We start from the raw sequence: 25,499 nt of genomic DNA, 5'->3' as shown, positions 1-25,499 counted from the left end.
GGTCGGACTAACGCCTCCTGGTCGGACTAACGCCTCCTGGTCGGACTAACGCCTCCTGGTCAGACTAACGCCTCCTGGTCAGACTAACGCCTCCTGGTCAGACTAACGCCTCCTGGTCCTCCTGGTCGGACTAACGCCTCCTGGTCAGACTAACACCTCCTGGTCCTCCTGGTCAGACTAACGCCTCCTGGTCAGACTAACGCCTCCTGGTCAGACTAACGCCTCCTGGTCAGACTAACGCCTCCTGGTCCTCCTGGTCGGACTAACGCCTCCTGGTCGGACTAACGCCTCCTGGTCGGACTAACGCCTCCTGGTCAGACTAACGCCTCCTGGTCAGACTAACGCCTCCTGGTCAGACTAACGCCTCCTGGTCGGACTAACGCCTCCTGGTCGGACTAACACCTCCTGGTCAGACTAACGCCTCCTGGTCGGACTAACGCCTCCTGGTCGGACTAACACCTCCTGGTCAGACTAACGCCTCCTGGTCGGACTAACGCCTCCTGGTCCTCCTGGTCAGACTAACGCCTCCTGGTCAGACTAACGCCTCCTGGTCAGACTAACGCCTCCTGGTCAGACTAACGCCTCCTGGTCCTCCTGGTCAGACTAACGCCTCCTGGTCAGACTAACGCCTCCTGGTCAGACTAACGCCTCCTGGTCAGACTAACGCCTCCTGGTCAGACTAACGCCTCCTGGTCAGACTAACGCCTCCTGGTCAGACTAACGCCTCCTGGTCGGACTAACGCCTCCTGGTCGGACTAACGCCTCCTGGTCCTCCTGGTCGGACTAACGCCTCCTGGTCGGACTAACCTTTTTATCTATAAAATGTCTGACAACTAGCTAAATGTCATTTTACCACTTTCCACATATATTTGGGGATTCCTCCTCTGTAAAGGTCATTTGCCTGATGACCCCTAGTGGACAAGGAGAGTCATTTCATACAAGCGCATTTATTCCCATGTTTCCTCTCCTTGCCTCCTCTCCTCGATTACCTTTGACCTTTTTCAAAAGGAGGAGAGGAGGAATTAAGCAAATCACTATGACTCCGGAACGAGCTCTTCCGTTGCCAAACATCTCACCTTCCTACCACCTCTTCCCCCCCCCTCCCCCTCTCTCTCCCTCCTCCCCCTCTCTTACCACAGGGTAGTACGATGACTCCTGAGCGGGCTCGGCCGTTACCAAACATCTTGCGGAGGCTCTTCTCCTGGTAAGGCCTGAGCACAGCTGTGGCCTTCAGGTCCATGTTGATGTCAGGGTTCACCGTGTCGTTCCGGAAGTCATACTCAGCCAGGAGAGGATACTCCATGTTGATACACCTCTTCTGCAGCTCTTCAATCATCTCCTGGAGGGAGGGAGGGAGGGAGGGAGGGAGGGAGGAAGGAAGGATTCAAGGAGATGTGTGTGTGCTAACAACAGTGAATAGGACAGATAGGTACTGTTAAGACTTCAGAGATGCCCGCACATGGACACGTTATGGTGTCAAGTTTGCATTTTAAACGGTAGACCACGATTCATAAAAAAAAAAGGGCCTTAAAAAAGGGCCACAGGGCATCCAAAACACACAACCAAACCTGTCGGATCTCAAAGGACACGGTCTGCGTCTCCTCCTCCTCCTCTTCCTCCTTGTCCATCTGTTCGTAGTAGCTGAATATGTCCTCTGGTACCTGGGCGGCTCCTGGAGTCTGGCCCTCAGGGGCCGCTGAGGTGGAGGCCGCTGCTCCGTTGTCCTGGAGGGACTTAGAGATCTGGCAGGGATGGATGTTACATCAGTACAGGCTTTAACATACATGCCGTTGTGTGTGTGTGTGTGTGTCCCTGTGTGTGTCCCTGTGTGTCTCTGTGTGTCTGTGTCCCTGTGTGTGTGTGTGTGTGTCCCTGTGTGTGTGTGTGTGTCCCTGTGTGTGTGTGTGTGTGTGTGTGTGTGTGTGTGTGTGTGTGTTTCCCTGTGTGTCCCTGTGTGTCTCTGTGTGTCTGTGTGTGTGTGTGTGTGTGTGTGTGTGTGTGTGTGTGTGTGTGTGTGTCTCTGTGTGTGTGTGTTAGATGGTCATACCCGCTGACTTGCTGTGTATGACCTCCGTGATGAGCTCAGTATCAGTTCCCTCTGCGGTGCGGAGACGACAGTCTCTGATCACACTGTCCTGAAGCAGACGCTGGATCACCTCGGGGAAGGCACTCTCCACAAAGTACCTGACACACACAGATCCAGAAAACATTACTGCAAAGCAGTGAATGGAAATAGGACTTGTTTTCTTGGCTCAGAAGAACATGTCGAGCCCAATGTGGCGGTGAACATACCTGTTGTGTTTCAGAACCAACTTGACCTTGCCATAGCTCACAGTGCAGAGCTGAAAGAGGAGAGATTCATCAGACTGCATGACCCCACATCACACACTACAAACCAGCCCCTACCAGGTACCCTGTACCACCTCCTCCACGTACCACCTCCTCCTCCTCCTCCTCCTCCTCCCTGTACCACCACCTCCTCCCTGTACCACCACCTCCTCCTCCTCCTCCTCCTCCCTGTACCACCACCTCCTCCCTGTACCACCACCTCCTCCCTGTACCTCCTCCTCCTCCCTGTACCTCCTCCTCCTCCCTGTACCTCCTCCTCCTCCCTGTACCTCCTCCTCCTCCCTGTACCACCTCCTCCTCCTCCTCCCTGTACCACCTCCTCCTCCTCCTCCCTGTACCACCTCCTCCTCCTCCTCCCTGTACCACCTCCTCCTCCTCCTCCCTGTACCTCCTCCTCCTCCTCCCTGTACCACCTCCTCCTCCTCCCTGTACCACCTCCTCCTCCTCCTCCCTGTACCACCTCCTCCTCCTCCTCCCTGTACCTCCTCCTCCTCCCTGTACCTCCTCATTTACATTGTACATTTACGTCATTTAGCAGACGTTCTTATCCAGAGCGACTTACAGTTAGTGAATACATTTTTTAAATTTTATACTGGCCCCCCGTGGGAATCCAACCCACAACCCTGGCGTTGCAAACACCATGCTCTACCAACTGAGCTACATCCCTGCCGGCCATTCCCTCCCCTACCCTGGATGACGCTGGGCCAATTGTGCGCCGCCCCATGAGTCTCCCGGTCGCGGCCGGCTGCGACAGAGCCTGGATTCGAACCAGGATCTCTAGTGGCACAGCTAGCACTGCGATGCAGCGCCTTAGACCACTGCGCCACTCAGGAGACTCCTCCTCCCTGTACCACCTCCTCCTCCTCCCTGTACCACCACCTCCTCCTCCTCCCTGTACCACCACCTCCTCCTCCTCCCTGTACCACCACCTCCTCCTCCTTCCTGTAACACCACCTCCTCCTCCTTCCTGTACCACCTCCTCCCTGTACCACCTCCTCCTCCTCCTCCCTGTACCTCCTCCTCCTCCTCCCTGTACCACCACCTCCTCCTCCTCCTCCCTGTACCACCTCCTCCTCCTCCCCTGTACCACCACCTCCTCCTCCTCCTCCCTGTACCACCTCCTCCTCCCTGTACCACCTCCTCCTCCTCCTCCTCCCTGTACCACCTCCTCCTCCTCCCTCCTCCCTGACCACCACCTCCTCCTCCTCCCAGTACTACCTCCTCCTCCTTCCTGTACCTCCTCCTCCTCCTCCCCTGACCACCACCTCCTCCTCCCTGTACCACCTCCTCCTCCCTGTACCACCACCTCCTCCTCCTCCCCTGTACCACCTCCTCCTCCTCCTCCTCCCCTCCCGTACCTCCTCCTCCTCCTCCTCCTCCTCCTCCCTGCCCTCCTCCTCCTCCCTGACCACCACCTCCTCCTCCTTCCTGTACCACCACCTCCTCCTCCTCCTGTACCACCACCTCCTCCTCCCTCCTCGAACACCACCTCCTCCTCCCTGACCACCTCCTCCCGACCACCTCCTCCTCCTCCTCCTCCCTGTACCACCACCTCCTCCCTCCCTGTACCACCACCTCCTCCTCCTCCCTGTACCACCTCCTCCTCCTCCTCCTCCCGTACCACCACCTCCTCCTCCTCCTCCCTGACCACCTCCTCCTCCTCCTCCCGACCACCTCCCCTGTACCACCTCCTCCTCCTCCTCCCAGTACCACCTCCTCCCTGTACCACCTCCACCTTCTCCTCCCTGTACATCCTCCTCCTCCCTGTACCACCTCCACCTTCTCCTCCCTGTACCTCCTCCTCCTCCCTGTACCACCACCTCCTCCTCCTCCTCCCTGTACCACCTCCTCCCTGTACCACCTCCTCCTCCTCCTCCCTGTACCTCCTCCTCCTCCTGTACCACCTCCTCCCTGTACCACCACCACCTCCTCCTCCCTGCACCACCTCCTCCTCCTCCCTGTACCACCTCCTCCTCCTCCTCCTCCCTGTACCTCCTCCTCCTCCTCCCTGTACCACCTCCTCCTCCTCCCCTGTACCACCACCTCCTCCTCCTTCCTGTACCACCACCTCCTCCTCGTAACACCACCTCCTCCTCCCTGTACCACCTCCTCCCTGTACCACCTCCTCCTCCTCCTCCTCCCTGTACCTCCTCCTCCTCCTCCTCCCTCCTACCTCCTCCTCCTCCTCCCTGTACCACCTCCTCCTCCTCCTCCCTGTACCACCTCCTCCCTGTACCACCTCCTCCTCCTCCTCCCTGTACCACCTCCTCCTCCTCCTCCCTGTACCTCCTCCTCCCTCAGACCCCTGTATCATCTCCTCTCCTAACGGACCTTGATGAACTGCACGATGCCGTCCGGTACAGATGTCTTGCTGAGTTTCTGGAGATACTCCACTATGTCTGAGGTCTGCAGACCCACGCTCACGGCAGCATACAGGGAGTAGGCTGTCAGCTTGTACTCGTGAACGTGAACCGGACGACACACCGGCTCTGCTATGGCTACCAGGAAGTCCTGGGCATATTTATACACCGGTGAGAAGGCTTCCAGGAAGATGTGTCCATCTGGGGCCTGACGGAGAGCGAGGTGGGGGGGGGGATAGGGAGAGAGAGAGAGAATAGAAATATGCAGAATATTTAAAAAAATATTGGTTACTGTGGTTACTGTTGCATGACTTTAAGTGTCATGAAAGCAGGGGAGCAACCCCCCCACATTCTGAAATTGCATTTTTGTCCCCCCTAGTTTTATCATTGGAATGTGATACAAAACGAGGCAACGGTGTGCTTTAGGACCATGTGGACACCTCCGAGCGGTCGGGTAGGCTGTTTATCCAACTGGATAAAATAATAATTATGCTATTATAAACTGGTTACCAACGTAATTAGAACAGTAAAAAGAAATGTTTTGACATACCCATGGTATACGTTCTGATATACCACGGCTTTCAGCCAATCAGCATTCAGGGCTCGAACCACCCAGTTTATAATTATGGTTGAACCATGTTGAGGCTATACAGTGTTTGTTTAAATTTACATTATTTACAAACATTGTCGTAAAACAAGCTGATACTTTGGGTTCTGACGGGGGCCGACAGTTGAACTGAGATCATGAGGCATTTATAAGTTATATTCTTCAAGAATCAATGGATAGCCTATATCATTAATTTATACGTCCAAAAATTGATGTAGCAACTAAGGATTCTATCTTTAAGCACCACCAGCTCCCGAGTTAACTTGGTAACGTAATCTGTCAGTCTTACCACCCAGAGAGGTCGTGATCCGTGGTCGTTCTTCAGCAACATCTGCAGCCGGTAGTCTTTAGCCCCGTACTCGTCCAGCTTGATGGCCGACTCATCCACTGTTTTACCAGCCGCTGCAGGGACGGCCTCCTGGGACTCACTGCCCATCGCCTCCTCTTCATCCTCATCTTCATCATACACACGCTTCTTAGAAGACTTCCTCTCTGGAGGAAGAGAGACAGACAGGAGGGAGGAAGAGAGAGAGACAGACAGGAGGGAGGAAGAGAGAGAGACAGACAGGAGGGAGGAAGAGAGACAGAGACAGGAGGGAGAGAGAGACAGAGACAGGAGGGAGGAAGAGAGACAGACAGGAGGGAGGAAGAGAGACAGACAGGAGGGAGGAAGAGAGACAGACAGGAGGGAGGAAGAGAGACAGACAGGAGGGAGGAAGAGAGAGAGACAGGAGGGAGGAAGAGAGAGACAGGAGGGAGGAAGAGAGAGAGACAGGAGGGAGGAAGAGAGAGACAGGAGGGAGGAAGAGAGACAGACAGGAGGGAGGAAGAGAGACAGACAGGAGGGAGGAAGAGAGAGAGACAGGAGGGAGGAAGAGAGAGACAGGAGGGAGGAAGAGAGAGACAGGAGGGAGGAAGAGAGAGAGACAGGAGGGAGGAAGAGAGAGAGACAGGAGGGAGGAAGAGAGAGAGACAGGAGGGAGGAAGAGAGAGAGACAGGAGGGAGGAAGAGAGACAGACAGGAGGGAGGAAGAGAGACAGACAGGAGGGAGGAAGAGAGACAGACAGGAGGGAGGAAGAGAGAGAGAGACAGGAGGGAGGAAGAGAGAGACAGACAGGAGGGAGGAAGAGAGAGACAGACAGGAGGGAGGAAGAGAGAGACAGACAGGAGGGAGGAAGAGAGAGACAGACAGGAGGGAGGAAGAGAGAGAGACAGGAGGGGGGAAGAGAGACAGACAGGAGGGAGGAAGAGAGAGACAGACAGGAGGGAGGAAGAGAGAGACAGACAGGAGGGAGGAAGAGAGACAGACAGGAGGGAGGAAGAGAGAGAGACAGGAGGGAGGAAGAGAGACAGACAGGAGGGAGGAAGAGAGAGAGACAGGAGGGAGGAAGAGACAGACAGGAGGGAGGAAGAGAGAGACAGACAGGAGGGAGGAAGAGACAGACAGGAGGGAGGAAGAGACAGACAGGAGGGAGGAAGAGACAGACAGGAGGGAGGAAGAGAGAGACAGACAGGAGGGAGGAAGAGAGAGACAGGAGGGAGGAAGAGAGACAGACAGGAGGGAGGAAGAGAGACAGACAGGAGGGAGGAAGAGAGACAGACAGGAGGGAGGAAGAGAGACAGACAGGAGGAAGGAAGAGACAGACAGGAGGGAGGAAGAGAGAGACAGGAGGGAGGAAGAGAGAGAGAGAGGAGGGAGGAAGAGAGAGACAGACAGGAGGGAGGAAGAGAGAGAGAGAGGAGGGAGGAAGAGAGAGACAGACAGGAGGGAGGAAGAGACAGACAGGAGGGAGGAAGAGAGAGAGACAGGAGGGAGGAAGAGAGAGACAGACAGGAGGGAGGAAGAGAGACAGACAGGAGGGAGGAAGAGAGAGAGACAGGAGGGAGGAAGAGAGAGACAGGAGGGAGGAAGAGAGAGAGAGAGGAGGGAGGAAGAGAGAGAGAGAGGAGGGAGGAAGAGAGAGACAGGAGGGAGGAAGAGAGAGACAGGAGGGAGGAAGAGAGAGACAGACAGGAGGGAGGAAGAGAGAGACAGACAGGAGGGAGGAAGAGAGAGACAGACAGGAGGGAGGAAGAGAGAGAGACAGGAGGGAGGAAGAGAGACAGACAGGAGGGAGGAAGAGAGAGACAGACAGGCGGGAGGAAGAGAGACAGACAGGAGGGTGGAAGAGAGAGACAGACAGGAGGGAGGAAGAGAGACAGACAGGAGGGAGGAAGAGAGACAGACAGGAGGGAGGAAGAGAGAGACAGGAGGGAGGAAGAGAGAGACAGGAGGGAGGAAGAGAGAGACAGGAGGGAGGAAGAGAGAGACAGGAGGGAGGAAGAGGGAGACAGACAGGAGGGAGGAAGAGAGACAGACAGGAGGGAGGAAGAGAGACAGACAGGAGGGAGGAAGAGAGAGACAGACAGGAGGGTGGAAGAGAGACAGACAGGAGGGAGGAAGAGAGACAGACAGGAGGGAGGAAGAGAGAGAGACAGGAGGGAGGAAGAGAGAGAGACAGGAGGGAGGAAGAGAGAGACAGGAGGGTGGAAGAGAAAGACAGACAGGAGGGAGGAAGAGAGACAGACAGGAGGGAGGAAGAGAGACAGACAGGAGGGAGGAAGAGAGAGACAGACAGGAGGGAGGAAGAGAGAGACAGGAGGGAGGAAGAGAGAGACAGACAGGAGGGAGGAAGAGAGACAGACAGGAGGGAGGAAGAGACAGACAGACAGGAGGGAGGAAGAGACAGACAGACAGACAGGAGGGGAGGAAGAGAGAGACAGACAGGAGGGAGGAAGAGAGAGAGACAGGAGGGAGGTAGAGAGACAGACAGGAGGGAGGAAGAGAGACAGACAGGAGGGAGGAAGAGAGACAGACAGGAGGGAGGAAGAGAGAGACAGGAGGGAGGAAGAGAGAGACAGGAGGGAGGAAGAGAGAGACAGGAGGGAGGAAGAGAGAGACAGGAGGGAGGAAGAGAGAGACAGGAGGGAGGAAGAGAGACAGACAGGAGGGAGGAAGAGAGAGAACAGGAGGGAGGAAGAGAGAGACAGGAGGGAGGAAGAGAGAGACAGGAGGGAGGAAGAGAGAGACAGACAGGGGAGGAAGAGAGAGACAGCGAGGGAGGAAGAGAGAGACAGGAGGGAGGAAGAGAGACAGACAGAAGGGAGGAAGAGAGAGACAGGAGGGAGGAAGAGAGACAGACAGGAGGGAGGAAGAGAGAGACAGACAGGAGGGAGGAAGAGAGAGACAGACAGGAGGGAGGAAGAGAGAGAGACAGGAGGGAGGAAGAGAGACAGACAGGAGGGAGTAAGAGAGACAGACAGGAGGGAGTAAGAGAGACAGACAGAAGGGAGGAAGAGAGAGACAGACAGGAGGGGTTTCAGGAAGCAGAAATTGGCTGAGCCGTGAGTGTTACAACTGGGACACTCAGTGCGACATATTCATCACCAAAGAGAAAGACAGTTGATAGAAGATGATATTGTTCTGAAATCAGCTCTCATTGTAGCATCACCGATTAAGATGCGTTTTAAATCACAGTGATCGCTACTCTCAGAGAGTGCTATTGTCAGACACAGGCAGTGACAGCTTGGAAAAGCTACATTGAATTCTATGTCAGGCAGAAATTAGTATTTGAATTAGGAAAGGTTCCTCTCACGACCTCTACAAGCCAGAATGTTGAATAAAATGATATTTTTAACTTACTTTAACAACAGTTGTCTGTGCGGTCTAATCCTTTTGGCGGTAGGAATGTGAGACAACATATCCACAGGAAAAGTATAATTTACATGAACTTTTCAGTACTGGTGGCGTGTTCAGATTTCTATCACCTGAAGCATGCCACAAGATGAAAAGACATGGACACGGTTCTGTGCATGTGTAAAGGACATCACGCTGATTGCTTAGCAACTACCACTTCCTCCCGATTGGGCACATACCTCCGGGCTAAGGCAGTGACTGGGGCGAATTCGGGACCTCTGCCTTGCTAGCACACCTGACCACAGTCTTACCAGTTGGAGCCGTGCAAAAAAGCTACGCTGGCGGGGACATTTCAGGCTGAGGAGTAAGTTTCACACATCCCCAAAGTGCTACACATGCTTCAGGTGATAGAAATCTGAATGCACTACCAGCGCTTTGAAAAGTGTATTTAACTATACTTTCCTGTGGATATATATTGTCTCACATTCCTACCTGCAAAAAAAAACGACCGACCGCACAGACAACCGGCAGAGTACGTTCAAATGTAATTGTATTCAACATTCTGGCTTGTTAGCAGAAACTTTCCTGATCCAAAACGCTCATTTCTGCCCGACGTGGGGTCTCCGGGCTAAGGCAGTGACTGCAGCATCTTGAAGTTAAGTCTGTTTAGCTAGCTACAGCTACTATACTACTACTATAGGTACTAGCTAGCTACAATAGTTAGGTAACGTTACAGTTACACAGAATGCCTATCTGTCTCCCATGCTTCAGCATCATGCTATTGCCATCACAACACCGACTGAACAGCAACATGAGTTGGAGTAACATTCAATTTCCGGGAAAAAAATCTAGATACTCACCCCGATCTCCCCTGTCTTTCTTCCCCATGATATGAGCTTGTTCCGAAAACAACTTTTCTTCGTCAAACCATGTTAAACAAAGGTGAGAAACACCAACAACCAACTGCGAAGCGACCAACTCGGTTTCCTCCTTGTATGGAAATGATCATGTGACTACGAATTCTGCTTGTTCATTGGATGTCGATATTGTTTACTTCCGGTGGTAGAGGTCAGATTAGATTTTCGGGTTTCAGTGTCGTTTTTCATTCTCGTCGAGGTGTTTATTGTTGTAAAAATAGCTCATTAATAATCGGTAAATATGTCAGACGATGATTTAATCGGACCTGCCTTACCCCCGTCGTTCAGAAAAAGCAGCCATGATGATTCTGATGACGAGGGAGGATGTGAGTAAAGTTAGTAGTGGTTTCATGCACATGATTTTTTTTGGCCGTGACAAGTATCATCAGCATCAATTCGCTCAATCAAACATCGATATTATGGATACTACGCTGTCATATTCATGGCGTAGTTATCTTTCTGCTTTATACTGTATGTTAAATCGAAAAGGCTAGTGTCGGTTTTGGTATTTACCTAGCTAGCTACGGTGTGCTGTCTTCTCCAATAGTTGCAGGTCCCGCGCTGCCTCCCGGGTACAAACCGGAGTTGCTCTCGAGTTCGGAGGATGACTTTGGCCAGGAGGAGGAGGAGGAGGAGGAGGAGGAGGAGGAGGTGATCAAGAGACGAAGCAAGACGAGCAGCAAGCACGAGACCAGCAGCAGACACGGCCACGGTAGCGCGACGACCAGGGATGGACCCACCGCAGAGTAACACGTTTAGACTCACTTCTACATTTCAAACAAACATCAAAACAAGTTATTTAGTCATTGTTTTGAAGGAAAGCGCATGATAAATGCCTGAAATGGACTGTCTGCGTCATTCTGCAGAAAACAGCGCCGAGTGGACGAGACGGTGAGTAGAAGGCTTGCGGATGATGATGATGATGATGATGATGAAGATGATGGTTTCTTCGGACCAGCTCTTCCTCCTGGGTTCTCAAAGTCACAGGCTTCACCAGAGAGGTAACCAAGACAACACAACTAGTTCTCCCTGCTTCAAACATACATATGAAATGATATGTCAGCTAGTTCTCCCTACTTTAAACATACATATTAAATGCTGTCAGTCATGCATATATTTGTATAAATGTCTTTGTTGGTTTGTGTTGAGTTGATTGATTCTCTTTTTCTACCTCCCTAGGCCAGCTGTATTGGGCCCAGCCCTGCCACCGGGCTTTCACAGACCAGCAGCTGATGAAGATGATGATGATGGAGATGATCTCCATGGGCCAGCCCTGCCACCGGGCTTTCACAGACCAGCAGCTGATGAAGATGATGATGATCTCCATGGGCCAGCCCCTGCCACCGGGCTTTCACAGACCAGCAGCTGATGAAGATGATGATGATCTCCATGGGCCAGCCCTGCCACCCGGCTTTCACAGACCAGCAGCTGATGAAGATGATGATGGAGATGATCTCCATGGGCCAGCCCTTCCACCGGGCTACACAGCAGAACCCTCCAGCAGTGATGAAGAGGAGGAGGAGGAGGATGAAGAGGTGATCGGGCCCATGCCTGCTCAAGGTGCCATCCAGGACTCCGTGGCTCTGGACATCGAACGCAGAGCTCAGAAGATGAAGGACAGACTGACGGGAGCAGATGTGAGCACCTCACTATTCTACATTTATTCTACACCTAGACATCCTGGGGGGGGGGGGAGGGGGGGACTATGGATCTCTCTCCGTCCCTTCGTACCTACGTTAGTCACACGCGATATCTCAGACACCACCGGCCCGATTTGGACGAATCTTGGATGAATGATGCGTCTCGCTAATAGAGATCTGGCATTTACAAAATTACACTGATTGGCCCAAGGGGGGGGCGCTATAGTAATCAACTGAATTCCAAAGTTAATTTAAAATGCCCTAGTAGCTAGCGTCTTACATGCCTTTGAGCATTTGCATCAAGTGTAAATGATAGACATCAGTGGATCGATGTGATTATTCAACCATTATGTTACTGTCAGTATAGTCTAGCAAGACTATCCCTTGTCTGCCCATAAAAATACATCCTGTTTTATGTCAATACATCTCCTTATCCACCAGTGGAGTCTGTTATCTGACATCCTGTCCATCAATCTTGACTTGATAGTTTTTTTTCATCTCATTAATCCACACAACATACATTTGAATAATTTGCACTAATTGGGCCGGGTGGGGGGTGGGGGGGGCTGCATCTGCATCATTCGTGGGGGACGACATGTTTACTTTTGCCTTGTTTCTGATAAACCGACCAGTAATTAATTTATCTTTATGGTGCTTGAATACACCACCAGGTGGCACCCTTAGGAAAATGCAAACTGGGTGTGGTTCTCATAGGTAGTTCAGTCCTGCAAAACATTTTTAAACTGTGTAATAGGACAAATTTAAACTCCTCTTATTTCAAATCATTTCCCCACGTTTGCTCCCACTGAACAGACCCCAGATGAAATGTAATGGGGTGTGTTGGTAGAATGAGTTGACAGGCTTGTCTATGATGGTTGATTGGCAGGATGGTCCGGAGGAGGTGGTGAGAGAGACCTGGATGACAGAGCTTCCTCCAACACTGCAGCACATCGGGCTGGGGGCCAGAACCTTCAAGAAGAGGGCTGGACCGGAGAGCAAGGACCGATCCCTCTGGACCGACACTCCTGCTGACCGAGAACGCAAACTCAGGGTAGGGAACACTGGTTCTGTTTCTAATCTGAACAGTCTACACATTTCTTTTGGAATTTCACACTACTGTACTGACTATATCATTCTCTCTCGCCCCTCTCTCTCTCTCTCTCTCTGTCCTCTCTCTCTCTCTCTCTCTCTCTCTCTCTCTCTCTCTCTCTCTCTCTCTCTCTCTCTCTCTCTCTCTCTCTCTCTCTCTCTCTCTCTCTCTCTCTCTCTCTGTCTCTCTCTCTCTCTCTCTCTCTCTCTCTCTCTCTCTCTCTCTGCTCTCTGTCCTCTCTCTCTCTGTCTCTCTCTCTGTCTCTCTCTCTCTTCTCTCTCTCTCTCTCTCTCTCTCTCTCTCTCTCTCTCTCTCTCTCTCTCTCTCTCTCTCTCTCTCTCTCTCTCTCTCTCTCTCAACAGGAACGACTGGAGGGAAAGAAGAGTGAAGAGATAGAGTCTGTCCCTCAACTGTCTCACAAAGAGTTGCAGATGGCTGAGAAAGTGTCCAAATACAACGTAAGTAGGAGGGACTCTTTTCTCTGCCCACAATGCATCAGCTGCATGACCTGCACCCATTATGGGAGCAGAAGAAGGGTGTATGAAGATGTCACTACGGCATTTAGAAATAGGAGACTAGATCAAGGTGTCTACTAGCCAGTACATGTCAAAATGACTTTACATTTACATTTTAATCATTTAGCAGACGCTCTTATCCAGAGCGACTTACAGTTAGTGCATACATTATTATTATTATATATTTTTTTTCATACTGGCCCCCCCGTGGGAATCGAACCCACAACCCTGGTGTTGCAAACGCCATGCTCTACCAACTGAGCTCTCTCTCTCTCTCTCTCTCTCTCTCGTCTCTGTTAGGAAACCAAGCGTGGGGAGTCTCTGATCAGCCTCCACGAGAAGCAGTTGAAGAAAAGGAAACTGGATGAGGGAGCCAAGTCAGTGGAGAGACGGGCGTTTGACAGGGACCAGGACCTGCAGGTCAACAAGTTCGACGAGGCTCAGAAACAACGCCTGCTGAAGAAGTCCCAGGAGCTCAACACGCGCTTCGGACACAGCAAGGAGAAAATGTTCCTCTGAGAGAATCAACACAGGATAGATAGCCCAGTATTGGGCATTTGTCACCTGACCCCAGTCAACTATGATGGGAACGTTCCAGGTTGACTTTATTGCCAACTGCTCAGATGATCAGAACACATTGTACTGAATATTATCTATATAGGTAGAACTTGTATGTATGTATTTTGAGAAAAGTGTGACTATCAGTTTGATTGTCACATTTTTACATTTCAGTCCTTTAGCAGATGCTTTTATCCAGAGCGACTTACAGTAGTGAGTGCGTACATTTTCATACTTGTATTTCTCCATACTGGTTCCCCCGTGGGAATCGAACCCACAACCCTGGCGTTGCAAGCGCCATGCTCTACCAACTGAGCTACACGGGACCTCCCCTCATTCTTTTGTTTTTTTAAAGGTCCAATGTAGCTGTTTTAAAAAAAAAACTTTAATATCAAATCATTTCTGGAGAACAATTAAGTACCTTTACTGTTTTTTGTTTTAAATTAAAACGGTCAAGAAGGAACAAAAATAGCTTCTTAGCGAAGAGTCATTTCTCAAGCAAGAATTTTGCTAGGACTGTCTGGGAGTGGGAGTGGTCTGAGTGGGGAGGGGGAAAAAACGATCTTTCTTATTGGTCTACTAACTGGTCAAAACTCCACCCCACCAAAACAAGCTGAATATTTCAGGAGGTCTTTTTTTTCTCAAACAGCTGTTACACTAAAAGGGCATTATCATAAATTTCACAGTATCATTACAACCTCATACATTGACATTATTTAGCAGACGCTCTTATCCAGAGCGGCTTACAGTTAGTGCATACATTCTCATACTGGAACTATATATAGAACACAGGAAAATCACGTTTTTGACTGCACTGGGCCTTTCAGTGTTTGTCACTGCACCCTTTCTCTAAAGGCTATGTATCAAAGCAAATCAAATCAAATTTTATTTGCGACATGCGCCGAATACAACAGGTGTAGACATTACCGTGAAATGCTTACTTACAGCCCTTAACCAACAATGCATTTTAATTTTTTTTATAAAAAAAGTAAAATAAAACAACAACAACAAAAAAGTGTTGAGAAAAAAAGAGCAGAAGTAAAATAAAATAACAGTAGGGAGGCTATATATACAGGGGGGTACCGGTGCAGAGTCAATGTGCGGGGGCACCGGCTAGTTGAGGTAGTTGATGTAATATGTACATGTGGGTAGAGTTAAAGTGACTGCATGAATAATTAACAGAGTAGCAGCAGCGTAAAAAGATGGGGTGGGGGGGCAGTGCAAATAGTCCGGGTAGCCATGATTAGCTGTTCAGGAGTCTTATGGCTTGGGGGTAGAAGCTGTTGAGAAGTCTTTTGGACCTAGACTTGGCACTCCGGTACCGCTTGCCGTGCGGTAGCAGAGAGAACAGTCTATGACTAGGGTGGCTGGAGTCTTTGACAATTTTGAGGGCCTTCCTCTGACACCGCCTGGTATAGAGGTCCTGGATGGCAGGAAGCTTGGCCCCAGTGATGTACTGGGCCGTACGCACTATCCTCTGTAGTGCCTTGCGGTCGGAGGCCGAGCAGTTTCCATACCAGGCGGTGATGCAACCAGTCAGGATGCTCTCGATGGTGCTGCTGTAGAACCCAGGGTAGGCTGTGCTACCGTTTCTATGGTGCTACCATGTTTTTAATTGTGAAGATTTTTCATGTAGCCAATGTTTTCTGAGATACAGGTTTTTTCATAGGTATGAATATGAGTTGTTTGATGAAAAGATATTCGAACAGTTTATTTTTTCATTGACCACCGAACTTCGACTTCTAGTATTTATGGTTTCGCGCGTCCTTTCTGGCTCTCATTAGCCTCCGTAGTTATAGTTTCGCGCGTCCTTTCTGGCTCTCATGCGCCTCCGTAGTTATGGTTCGTTCATTTTAACGGACCGTGTGTTGTTTAGTAAACGTTTGCTAGCCTACCTCAAATAACGCCGAACAAATTGTAATGGTAACGTGTAAGAGGTGATTTCAACGTTTTAAACATGTCAGAGAAAGGCGAAGTGGATTTGACTGGTGCTAAACAGAACACCGGCGTGTGGCTGGTAAAGGTACGTTGGAAATGCAGGGTATAAACTGTAGCTAGCTAGCGGCTAACGTTAGCCAGCTAGCGGCAGCGTCAGATGGATGGGACAAGACTAGCTAGCGGCAGGCTAGCGATCTATTCAAGTAGACTACAGTAACTGTCACTATCATCACACTGCATAAGGTAGCTAGCTAACTAACAACCAGTCTCTGTGCCCACAGGTGCCCAAATACCTGTCCCAGCAATGGGCCAAAGCATCAGGCAGGGGAGAGGTCGGGAAACTCCGGATCGGCAAGTATGTAGAAATGGCTCGTTCATATGTTATTGTTTGTTGGTCATCACCATCATCATCGCTGTTTACTTTCTCTGCTGGCTAAAGATAACTTTCTATCTTAGGTGATCAGCTGATCAATTGTTTTCTTCTTCTCTTGCCTTAGGAACCAAGGGAAAGCAGAGGTAACAATACTGACTATGGTGGCTGACGAGTCAATGCACAGACAGAGGAATTGCATTCCTACGGATAATTGACCCCAACCCAGCCAACAATGTCCTGGTCCTAAACTGATATCACTTAAACTTGTTGTGCACCAGGTGGCATTCACTCTGAATGAAGACCTGACGATGATTGACAGCCTGGGGGACAAGCCATCAGGGGTGCAGGCCCCCAGGGACCACCCGTTCACCATGCAGACTGTAGGAGGACAGACTCTGGCCGTGTTCACTGAGACCCAATCAGGTAAGGTACCGCAGTTACCTGGCCTCCAGCTGATTTGATATAGAAAGCTGTCTATTTTGGTGCAAAAATGGCACCTGTATGGGAGTAGGGTGTCATTTGAGACGCCATGACACCTGACGGCCATGTTGTTTGAGTCATAACCTCTATTTGAATGTGTAGTCAGATAATATTCACTGTCAAAATGCCTTGTGTTGTCCTGAATGCAAATAAGCATGGTTTGTGATTTATAACTGATCTTTCACCCATTAGAGTCATCTAAGGGTAAGTAGCACTGTGTGTCTGTGTGTCCCTCCGCCTCAGGGTAAGTAGTATTGCGTGTCCCTCCGCCTCTCTCTCCTTCTCCATCTGTCTCTCTCCCCTTCCTCTCTCACTCCCTCTCCCCCCTCTCATTTCCCCTCTCTCTCCCCCTCTCATTTCCCCTCTCTCTCATCTCTCTCTCTGCCTCTCTCTCTCATCTCGCTCTATGCCCCTCTCTCCCTCTCTCTCATCTCTCTCTATGCCCCTCTCTCTCTCTCTCTCTCTCTCTCTATGCCCCTCTCTCTCATCTCTCTCTATGCCCCTCTCTCTCTCCCCTCTCATTTCCCCTCTCTCTCTCTGCCCCTCTCTCATCTCTCTCTCATCTCTCTCTCTGCCCCTCTCTCATCTCTCTCTCTTCCTCTCTCTCTCTGCCCCTCTCTCCCTCTCTCTCATCTCTCTCTATGCCCCTCTCTCCCTCTCATATCTCTCTCTCTCTCTCTGCCCCTCTCATCTCTCTCCTCTCTCTCTCTCTATGCCCCTCTCTATCTCTCTCTCTTTCCCTTTCTCCCTCTCCATCTCTCTCTATCTCTCTCCATCTCTCTCTCTCCATCTCTCTCTGTCCCCCCCTTCCCCTTTCTATCTCTCATTGTTTTGGGCTGGTTTTGATCAGATTCGTTGCATATTTAATTTCCGTTGCCACGGCAGAACAGATTAACGTCCTCTGCTTGTCTCAGTGGCTCCGCTGGCTGGCTCTCTGCTCAGATCAGATCAGAACCACTGCGAATGAATCAGCTCAGTAGTTTGGACATGATCTGCTGCTGAATGGGATTTGGAGCTTGTTAACAACATAAACAAATCAATCAATATTATGATGGTATCGATCTGGTGTGGAGTGGAGTGCTTTGGTTTGACGTCATGATTTGTGCATGGTCTTGATGCCACTTCTAATGTGCACCTCCCCTCGTCTCCCTCCCCCTTGTCTCCCTCCCCCTCGTCTCCCTCCCTCCTCCTGATCCCCAGCCAGGCCTGTTGCTTGAGGGTGTGTCAGTGTGGAGCGTGAGCTTGTGGTGTGTCCTTTGTATGTGTTTTGGAGACAGTATATAGAGTTCTGTTTTTTTGAGGCACTTGCTGGCTTGAGTGTGAAGTGTGGCCACCGTCAAGATGTGTTGTTTTGCAACATGTTGCCGAGCAGAGTTCTGTGTGCATCTCCGTTGCTACTGCCTCTACGCCACAAACCTGGTAGTCTAAACCTTACTGTCCAATCCACTCCTCCGTCCCTGTAGGCCAGTCAGAAGAGAGATCTGATGGCAGCACCTCCGTTTCGGGGGCGGGGACAGGACCAGGTGAGTCCCCTCAGTCTCTTCCCCACTGAGAGGTGTGGAGCCTGGGCAGGAGGCTGGAGGTTAGGCCTCTTGTCTGGTGGAGGTTGTTGAGAGGTGTGGAGCCTGGGCAGGAGGCTGGAGGTTAGGTCTCTGTCTGGTGGAGGTTGTTGAGAGGTGTGGAGCCTGGGCAGGAGGCTGGAGGTTAGGTCTCTTGTCTGGTGGAGGTTGTTGAGAGGTGTGGAGCCTGGGCAGGAGGCTGGAGGTTAGGTCTCTTGTCTGGTGGAGGTTTTTGAGAGGTGTGGAGCCTGGGCAGGAGGCTGGAGGTTAGGTCTCTTGTCTGGTGGAGGTTGTTGAGAGGTGTGGAGCCTGGGCAGGAGGCTGGAGGTTAGGTCTCTTGTCTGGTGGAGGTTGTTGAGAGGTGTGGAGCCTGGGCAGGAGGCTGGAGGTTAGGTCTCTTGTTTACATTTACATTTATGTCATTTAGCAGACACTCTTATCCAGAGCGACTTACAGTTTTAGTGCATACATTATATTTTTTTCATACTGGCCCCCCATGGGAAACGAACCCACAACCCTGGCGTTGCAAACGCCATGCTCTACCAACTGAGCTACCTCCCTGCCGGCCATTCCCTCCCCTACCCTGGACGACGCTGGGCCAATTGTGCGCCGCCCCATTGGTCTCCCGGTTGCGGCCTGCTACAGCAGAGCCTGGATTCGAACCAGGATCTCTAGTGGCACAGTTAGCACTGCGATGCAGTGCCTTAGACCACTGCGCCACTCTTGTCTGGTGGAGGTTGTTGAGAGGTGTGGAGCCTGGGCAGGAGGCTGGAGGTTAGGTCTCTGTCTGGTGGAGGTTGTTGAGAGGTGTGGAGCCTGGGCAGGAGGCTGGAGGTTAGGTCTCTTGTCTGGTGGAGGTTGTTGAGAGGTGTGGAGCCTGGGCAGGAGGCTGGAGGTTAGGTCTCTGTCTGGTGGAGGTTGTTGAGAGGTGTGGAGCCTGGGCAGGAGGCTGGAGGTTAGGTCTCTTGTCTGGTGGAGGTTGTTGAGAGGTGTGGAGCCTGGGCAGGAGGCTGGAGGTTAGGTCTCTGTCTGGTGGAGGTTGTTGAGAGGTGTGGAGCCTGGACAGGAGGCTGGAGGTTAGGTCTCTTGTCTGGTGGAGGTTGTTGAGAGGTGTGGAGCCTGGGCAGGAGGCTGGAGGTTAGGTCTCTGTCTGGTGGAGGTTGTTGAGAGGTGTGGAGCCTGGACAGGAGGCTGGAGGTTAGGTCTCTTGTCTGGTGGAGGTTGTTGAGAGGTGTGGAGCCTGGGCAGGAGGCTGGAGGTTAGGTCTCTGTCTGGTGGAGGTTGTTGAGAGGTGTGGAGCCTGGGCAGGAGGTTAGGCCTCTGTCTGGTGGAGGTTGTTGATCAGTTAGTCTCTAGTCTCCTGTTAGACAACCCTAGTGATCAGTTAGTCTCTAGTCTCCTGTTAGACAACCCTAGTGATCAGTTAGTCTCTAGTCTCCTGTTAGACAACCCTAGTGATCAGTTAGTCTCTAGTCTCCTGTTAGACAACCCTAGTGATCAGTTAGTCTCTAGTCTCCTGTTAGACAACCCTAGTGATCAGTTAGTCTCTAGTCTCCTGTTAGACAACCCTAGTGATCAGTTAGTTTCTAGTCTCCTGTTAGACAACCCTAGTGATCAGTTAGTCTCTAGTCTCCTGTTGGACAACCCTAGTGATCAGTTAGTCTATAGTCTCCTGTTGGACAACCCTAGTGATCAGTTAGTCTCTAGTCTCCTGTTAGACAACCCTAGTGATCAGTTAGTCTCTAGTCTCCTGTTAGACAACCCTAGTGATCAGTTAGTCTCCTGTTGGACAACCCTAGTGATCAGTTAGTCTATAGTCTCCTGTTGGACAACCCTAGTGATCAGTTAGTCTCTAGTCTCCTGTTGGACAACCCTAGTGATCAGTTAGTCTCTAGTCTCCTGTTAGACAACCCTAGTGATCAGTTAGTCTCTAGTCTCCTGTTGGACAACCCTAGTGATCAGTTAGTCTCTAGTCTCCTGTTAGACAACCCTAGTGATCAGTTAGTCTCTAGTCTCCTGTTGGACAACCCTAGTGATCAGTTAGTCTCTAGTCTCCTGTTAGACAACCCTAGTGATCAGTTAGTCTCTAGTCTCCTGTTGGACAACCCTAGTGATCAGTTAGTCTCTAGTCTCCTGTTAGACAACCCTAGTGATCAGTTAGTCTCTAGTCTCCTGTTAGACAACCCTAGTGATCAGTTAGTCTCTAGTCTCCCTGTTAGACAACCCTAGTGATCAGTTAGTCTCTAGTCTCCTGTTAGACAACCCTAGTGATCAGTTAGTCTCTAGTCTCCTGTTAGACAACCCTAGTGATCAGTTAGTCTCTAGTCTCCTGTTAGACAACCCTAGTGATCAGTTAGTCTCTAGTCTCCTGTTAGACAACCCTAGTGATCAGTTAGTCTCTAGTCTCCTGTTAGACAACCCTAGTGATCAGTTAGTCTCTAGTCTCCTGTTAGACAACCCTAGATCCCTGGGAGCGAGGCTACTGATTTAGTAAACAGTGTGTGTTGGCTGTGTTGCTCCACACCAACCGCAGGGTTGGCAGGCAGAGTGGGTGTGTTGCTCCACACCAACCGCAGGGTTGGCAGGCAGAGTGGGTGTGTTGCTCCACACCAACCGCAGGGTTGGCAGGCAGAGTGGGTGTGTTGCTCCACACCAACCGCAGGGTTGGCAGGGCAGAGTGGGTGTGTTGCTCCACACCAACCGCAGGGTTGGCAGGCAGAGTGGGTGTGTTGCTCCACACCAACCGCAGGGTTGGCAGGGCAGAGTGGGTGTGTTTTAGGTTGGCAGGGCAGAGTGGGTGTGTTTTAGGTTGGCAGGCAGAGTGGGTGTGTTTTAGGTTGGCAGGGCAGAGTGGGTGTATTTTAGGTTGGCAGGGCAGAGTGGGTGTGTTTTAGGTTGGCAGGCAGAGTGGGTGTGTTTTAGGTTGGCAGGGCAGAGTGGGTGTATTTTAGGTTGGCAGGGCAGAGTGGGTGTATTTTAGGTTGGCAGGGCAGAGTGGGTGTGTTTTAGGTTGGCAGGCAGAGTGGGTGTGTTTTAGGTTGGCAGGGCAGAGTGGGTGTATTTTAGGTTGGCAGGGCAGAGTGGGTGTATTTTAGGTTGGCAGGGCAGAGTGGGTGTATTTTAGGTTGGCAGGGCAGAGTGGGTGTATTTTAGGTTGGCAGGGCAGAGTGGGTGTATTTTAGGTTGGCAGGGCAGAGTGGGTGTATTTTAGGTTGGCAGGGCAGAGTGGGTGTGTTGCTCCACACCAACGGCAGGGTTGGCAGGCAGAGTGGGTGTGTTTTAGGTTGGCAGGGCAGAGTGGGTGTGTTTTAGGTTGGCAGGGCAGAGTGGGTGTGTTTTAGGACCCTTCGGTGGTGGTGATGACTGTGTGGCAGAGGACTGGCACTGTGATGTCACACACTGAGGAATACCACACTGAAACAGATGAAATGATGGAGAGAGAGAGAGAGAGAGAGAGAGAGAGTCAACACACACAGTGACGTCTACTCATGTCTTTTAACTGTGTCTCCTTTCTTCTGAAGACAAAATCTCCCTGGAGGGAGTGGTGGTCCAGAGAGCGGAGTGTAGACCTGCTGTCAGTGAGAGCTACATGAAACTCAAGAGGTACACACACACTCACACACACACATACTCTCACACACACACTCTCACGCTGACACTCATTGCTCCCTCGTGTCCCCTCTCCTGCTCTGTCCCCAGACTGCAGATGGAAGAATTGTCCAAGCCAGTGAGATTGTCTCAGCAACTAGACAAGGCTGTTACCACCAACTACAAACCAGTGGCCAACCATTCCTACAACGTAAGGAGACCAGGTGGCCTGGCTGGCTGGCTGGCTGGCTGGCTGGCTGGCTGGAGTGGTAGTTTCTCTGTTACACCGTGTGACCTCGGGAAGACACCATCAGTGTGTGCACATTTTGTCCCAAACTCACCTGAACTAGACTAATACGGGGTGTGTGTGTCCGTATGTGTGTATGTCCGTGTGTGTGCCGGTGTGTGTGTCTGTTTGTGTCCGTGTGTGTGTCCGTGTGTGTGTGTGTGTGTGTGTGTCGGTGTGCGTGCGTGTGTCCGTGTGTCGGTGTGTGTGTGTGTGTGTGTGTGTGTGCGTGCGTGGTGTGCGTGCGTGTGTGCGTGTGCCCCCAGCTGGAATATGACAGGAAGAAAAAGGAGGAGGGGAAAAGAGCGCGGGCGGACAAGCAGCAGGTGTTGGACATGTTGTTCTCAGCCTTTGAGAAACACCAGTATTACAACATCAAGGACCTGGTGGACATCACCAAACAACCTGTGGTAAGGAAGGATACTTCCTGTGGGATAGATTTACATTTTAGTCATTTAGCAGACGCTCTTATCCAGAGCCACTTACAGTTAGCGAGCGCATACATTTTTCATACTGCCCCCCGTGGGAAACGAACCCACAACCCTGGCGTTGCAAGTGCCATGCTCTAACCAACTGAGCTACAGTGTGGGATAGATGCTGTGGGGAGGGAGAGATGCTGTGGGGAGGGAGAGATGCTGTGGGGAGAGATGCTGAGATGCTGTGAGGAGAGATGCTGTAACAGTGTAGTAGAAAACGGGCCGATCCTTGCCTTTCTACTGCCATAGGCGACACCAGACGTTGAAGTTGGGTTCAATTTAGGTTATGAATGAAAGGTGAAAAGGTATTTTCCGTATGTTTAAAATACATATTTTCCAGGACGTTGAAATCAGGTTCATTTTCGGTTCTGACTGAAAGTTGAAAATGCGTATTTTATAGATGTTGAAAATATGTATTTTCAGGATGTTGAAATCGGGGGCGTATTTGGTTCTGTATGAAAGTAGAAAAAAAAACAATGTCTGTGGATGTGGAAATCAAAGCCGGTCCGGAACTGCACCCAAAAAATATGTCCAAAAGCCGTCATCATCGGTCCGTGCCTACTGAGGTGTAGCCTACAGTGTTGCCTGAAATAAAAATGTTATGAATGCCAATCTGTGGTAAGCCTACCGTTTGTAAAACACCCCAAAAAATGACATCCGGACAGGACCAAAAAAAAGACGTGTCCTCGTGCGTACTGGGGCGTAGCTACCATGTCAAGGCACAATGGAATTCAAAGGCCACATACTCTTCCTACCATATCCTGGATCTCTTCCTACCATATCCTGGATCTCTTCCTACCATATCCTGGATCTCTTCCTACCATATCCTGGATCTCTTCCTACCATATCCTGGATCTCTTCCTACCATATCCTGGATCTCTTCCTACCATATCCTGGATCTCTTCCTACCATATCCTGGATCTCATCCTACCATATCCTGGATCTCATCCTACCATATCCTGGATCTCTTCCTACCATATCCTGGATCTCTTCCTACCATATCCTGGATCTCATCCTACCATATCCTGGATCTCTTCCTACCATATCCTGGATCTCTTCCTACCATATCCTGGATCTCTTCCTACCATATCCTGGATCTCATCCTACCATATCCTGGATCTCTTCCTACCATATCCTGGATCTCTTCCTACCATATCCTGGATCTCTTCCTACCATATCTGGATCTCTTCCTACCATATCCTGGATCTCATCCTACCATATCCTGGATCTCATCCTACCATATCCTGGATCTCATCCTACCATATCCTGGATCTCATCCTACCATATCCTGGATCTCATCCTACCATATCCTGGATCTCTTCCTACCATGTCCTGGATCTCTTCCTACCATATCCTGGATCTCTTCCTACCATATCCTGGATCTCATCCTACCATATCCTGGATCTCATCCTACCATATCCTGGATCTCATCCTACCATATCCTGGATCTCATCCTACCATATCCTGGATCTCATCCTACCATATCCTGGATCTCTTCCTACCATGTCCTGGATCTCTTCCTACCATGTCCTGGATCTCTTCCTACCATATCCTGGATCTCTTCCTACCATATCCTGGATCTCTTCCTACCATATCCTGGATCTGCTACGTGATGTATGTTAGGATCATTTTGTTTGACTGAACGTTGGTGTAACGTTGCAGAGATGCGTCTCTCCAACAGCACCCTGGAGAGGCGCCCCTGGGGAATGGACGGGCGAAGATATTTAGCGCCTTTGACAAAGCGGGCGCTGCTTATCACAGGGCTGCATCAGCGCTCACCTGAAAAGCCCGCATGCCCACTGGTCGAGCCAGACTTGTCATTGTTTTGGGGCAGAATTATGTGGAGGTTTTTATGTGTTGATTTGATGTTGGAGGTGCGTCGTGGTCATGCCGCCCCTCGTCAATCTGCCGCTAGAGGTGGCCTGCGTAATGAGCGGGCCGGCCGTGGTGATTTGTGTTTCAGTCTGAGGTGGATTGTTGTCTGGTTAGTGATGTAATACCTTCTACACAATACTCCCTTTTTATATAAAGATGCAAGAGGGAATTACATTTACATTTTAGTCATTTAGCAGACACTCTTATCCAGAGCGACTTACAGGAGCAATTAGGGTTAAGTGCCTTGCTCAAGGGCACATCGACAGAATTCTAGGGCAGACTGGAAGCTCAACACTCCCTATCGGTCTATATAATACAGCATCTCTCCCTTCTCTTTCCCCCCCCTCCATTCAGAGTTACCTGAAAGAGATTCTTCGTGACATCGGCATCTACAACGTGAAGGGAACCCACAAGAACACGTGGGAGCTGAAGCCAGAGTACAGACACTACCAGGGAGGAGAGGAAGGGAAGGATGCCGACGACTAGCCAGGGTCTGGGGCTCCGTGGCTGGGCCCGACTAGCCAGGGTCTGGGGCTTCGTGGCTGGGTCCGACTAGCCAGGGTCTGGGGCTCCGTGGCTGGGCCCGACTAGCCGGGGTCTGGGGCCGACTAGCCAGGGTCTGGGGCTCCGTGGCTGGGTCCGACTAGCCAGGGTCTGGGCCTCCGTGGCTGGGTCCGACTAGCCAGGGTCTGGGCCTCCGTGGCTGGGCTGGGTCTGGGTCTGGGGGGCCTCCAGCCTCCTGGAGAGCTCACCACTGGATGGGAGGGTCGTTGGTTTTATAGACGTTAACATTTTTTTATAATGATGCAGAGAAATAAAACAGTAAAGTTACTGATGTGTTGAGTTGGACAGTTAGTTGCTGACTGGATCACTGACCTATTCTCCCTTTATAGTGCACTACTTTTAACCAGGACTCCTCTGGTCTAATGTAGTGCACTACTTTTAACCAGGACTTCTCTGGTCTAATGTAGTGCACTACTTTTAACCAGGACTCCTCTGGTCTAATGTAGTGCACTACTTTTAACCAGGACTCCTCTGGTCTAATGTAGTGCACTACTTTTAACCAGGACTCTGGTCTAATGTAGTGCACTACTTTTTAACCAGGACTCCTCTGGTCTAATGTAGTGCACTACTTTTTAACCAGGACTCCTCTGGTCTAATGTAGTGCACTACTTTTAACCAGGACTCCTCTGGTCTAATGTAGTGCACTA

General features: G+C 50.8%; 3 protein-coding genes and 1 long non-coding RNA gene across 6 annotated transcripts in view; 3 read left to right on the top strand and 1 right to left on the bottom strand.

Annotated features, from left to right (window-relative positions):
* LOC123487043 (general transcription and DNA repair factor IIH helicase subunit XPB-like) overlaps positions 1-10,035 on the bottom strand; it is a 91,038-nt gene extending 81,003 nt beyond the window's left edge. The window contains 7 exon segments of the mRNA XM_045218194.1: positions 1,135-1,339; positions 1,569-1,742; positions 2,049-2,184; positions 2,293-2,342; positions 4,681-4,917; positions 5,606-5,808; positions 9,854-10,035. Coding sequence (XP_045074129.1) covers positions 1,135-1,339; positions 1,569-1,742; positions 2,049-2,184; positions 2,293-2,342; positions 4,681-4,917; positions 5,606-5,808; positions 9,854-9,881 — 1,033 coding nt within the window. The 5' untranslated portion in view covers positions 9,882-10,035.
* Positions 10,036-10,566: 531 nt separating this feature from the next.
* LOC123487042 (GPALPP motifs-containing protein 1-like) lies at positions 10,567-13,687 on the top strand. Its single transcript, XM_045218193.1, has 6 exons — positions 10,567-10,656; positions 10,777-10,911; positions 11,090-11,547; positions 12,437-12,601; positions 13,003-13,098; positions 13,456-13,687. Exons 2-6 carry the CDS (start codon positions 10,821-10,823, stop codon positions 13,672-13,674), a joined length of 1,029 nt encoding a protein of 342 aa, XP_045074128.1. The 5' UTR covers positions 10,567-10,656; positions 10,777-10,820; the 3' UTR covers positions 13,675-13,687.
* A 1,850-nt stretch (positions 13,688-15,537) lies between these two features.
* On the top strand, positions 15,538-25,119 carry LOC123487040 (general transcription factor IIF subunit 2-like). 2 transcript variants are annotated; one of them, XM_045218191.1, is made up of 10 exons: positions 15,538-15,736; positions 15,933-16,006; positions 16,149-16,167; positions 16,303-16,447; positions 16,697-16,708; positions 17,968-18,027; positions 21,585-21,666; positions 21,763-21,862; positions 22,204-22,347; positions 24,643-25,119. In XM_045218191.1, exons 1-10 carry the CDS (start codon positions 15,671-15,673, stop codon positions 24,772-24,774), a joined length of 834 nt encoding a protein of 277 aa, XP_045074126.1. In that variant the 5' UTR covers positions 15,538-15,670; the 3' UTR covers positions 24,775-25,119. The 2 variants fall into 2 exon arrangements, with proteins under 2 accessions (XP_045074126.1, XP_045074127.1); XM_045218192.1 differs by lacking the exon at positions 17,968-18,027 and having other exon boundaries at positions 15,540-15,736.
* Positions 20,277-21,523, top strand: LOC123487041. Of its 2 annotated transcripts, none has more exons than XR_006659594.1 (2): positions 20,277-20,770; positions 20,929-21,523. It is a non-coding gene; the product is annotated as an uncharacterized LOC123487041 (long non-coding RNA). The 2 variants fall into 2 exon arrangements; XR_006659593.1 differs by having other exon boundaries at positions 20,843-21,523.
* Positions 25,120-25,499: the final 380 nt, after the last annotated feature.

The sequence above is a fragment of the Coregonus clupeaformis genome, unplaced genomic scaffold (genome assembly GCF_020615455.1).
Source record: "Coregonus clupeaformis isolate EN_2021a unplaced genomic scaffold, ASM2061545v1 scaf1427, whole genome shotgun sequence".
Taxonomy (NCBI): domain Eukaryota; kingdom Metazoa; phylum Chordata; class Actinopteri; order Salmoniformes; family Salmonidae; genus Coregonus; species Coregonus clupeaformis.
The sequence above is the reverse complement of the archived record's forward strand: the minus strand, read 5'-3'. Positions and strand labels throughout refer to the sequence as shown.

What these genes read in the sequence shown, in the direction of transcription:
- LOC123487042 (XM_045218193.1), top strand. Translation starts at nt 10,821, where the DNA reads ATGATGATGATGATGATGATGATGAAGATGATGGTTTCTTCGGACCAG. An exon ending in TCACAGGCTTCACCAGAGAG is followed by an intron (nt 10,912 to 11,089) that starts GTAACCAAGACA and finishes CTACCTCCCTAG; the next exon opens with GCCAGCTGTATTGGGCCCAG. An exon ending in ACAGACTGACGGGAGCAGAT is followed by an intron (nt 11,548 to 12,436) that starts GTGAGCACCTCA and finishes GTTGATTGGCAG; the next exon opens with GATGGTCCGGAGGAGGTGGT.
- LOC123487040 (XM_045218191.1), top strand. Translation starts at nt 15,671, where the DNA reads ATGTCAGAGAAAGGCGAAGTGGATTTGACTGGTGCTAAACAGAACACC. An exon ending in CCGGCGTGTGGCTGGTAAAG is followed by an intron (nt 15,737 to 15,932) that starts GTACGTTGGAAA and finishes CTGTGCCCACAG; the next exon opens with GTGCCCAAATACCTGTCCCA. An exon ending in GGGGGCGGGGACAGGACCAG is followed by an intron (nt 18,028 to 21,584) that starts GTGAGTCCCCTC and finishes TTTCTTCTGAAG; the next exon opens with ACAAAATCTCCCTGGAGGGA.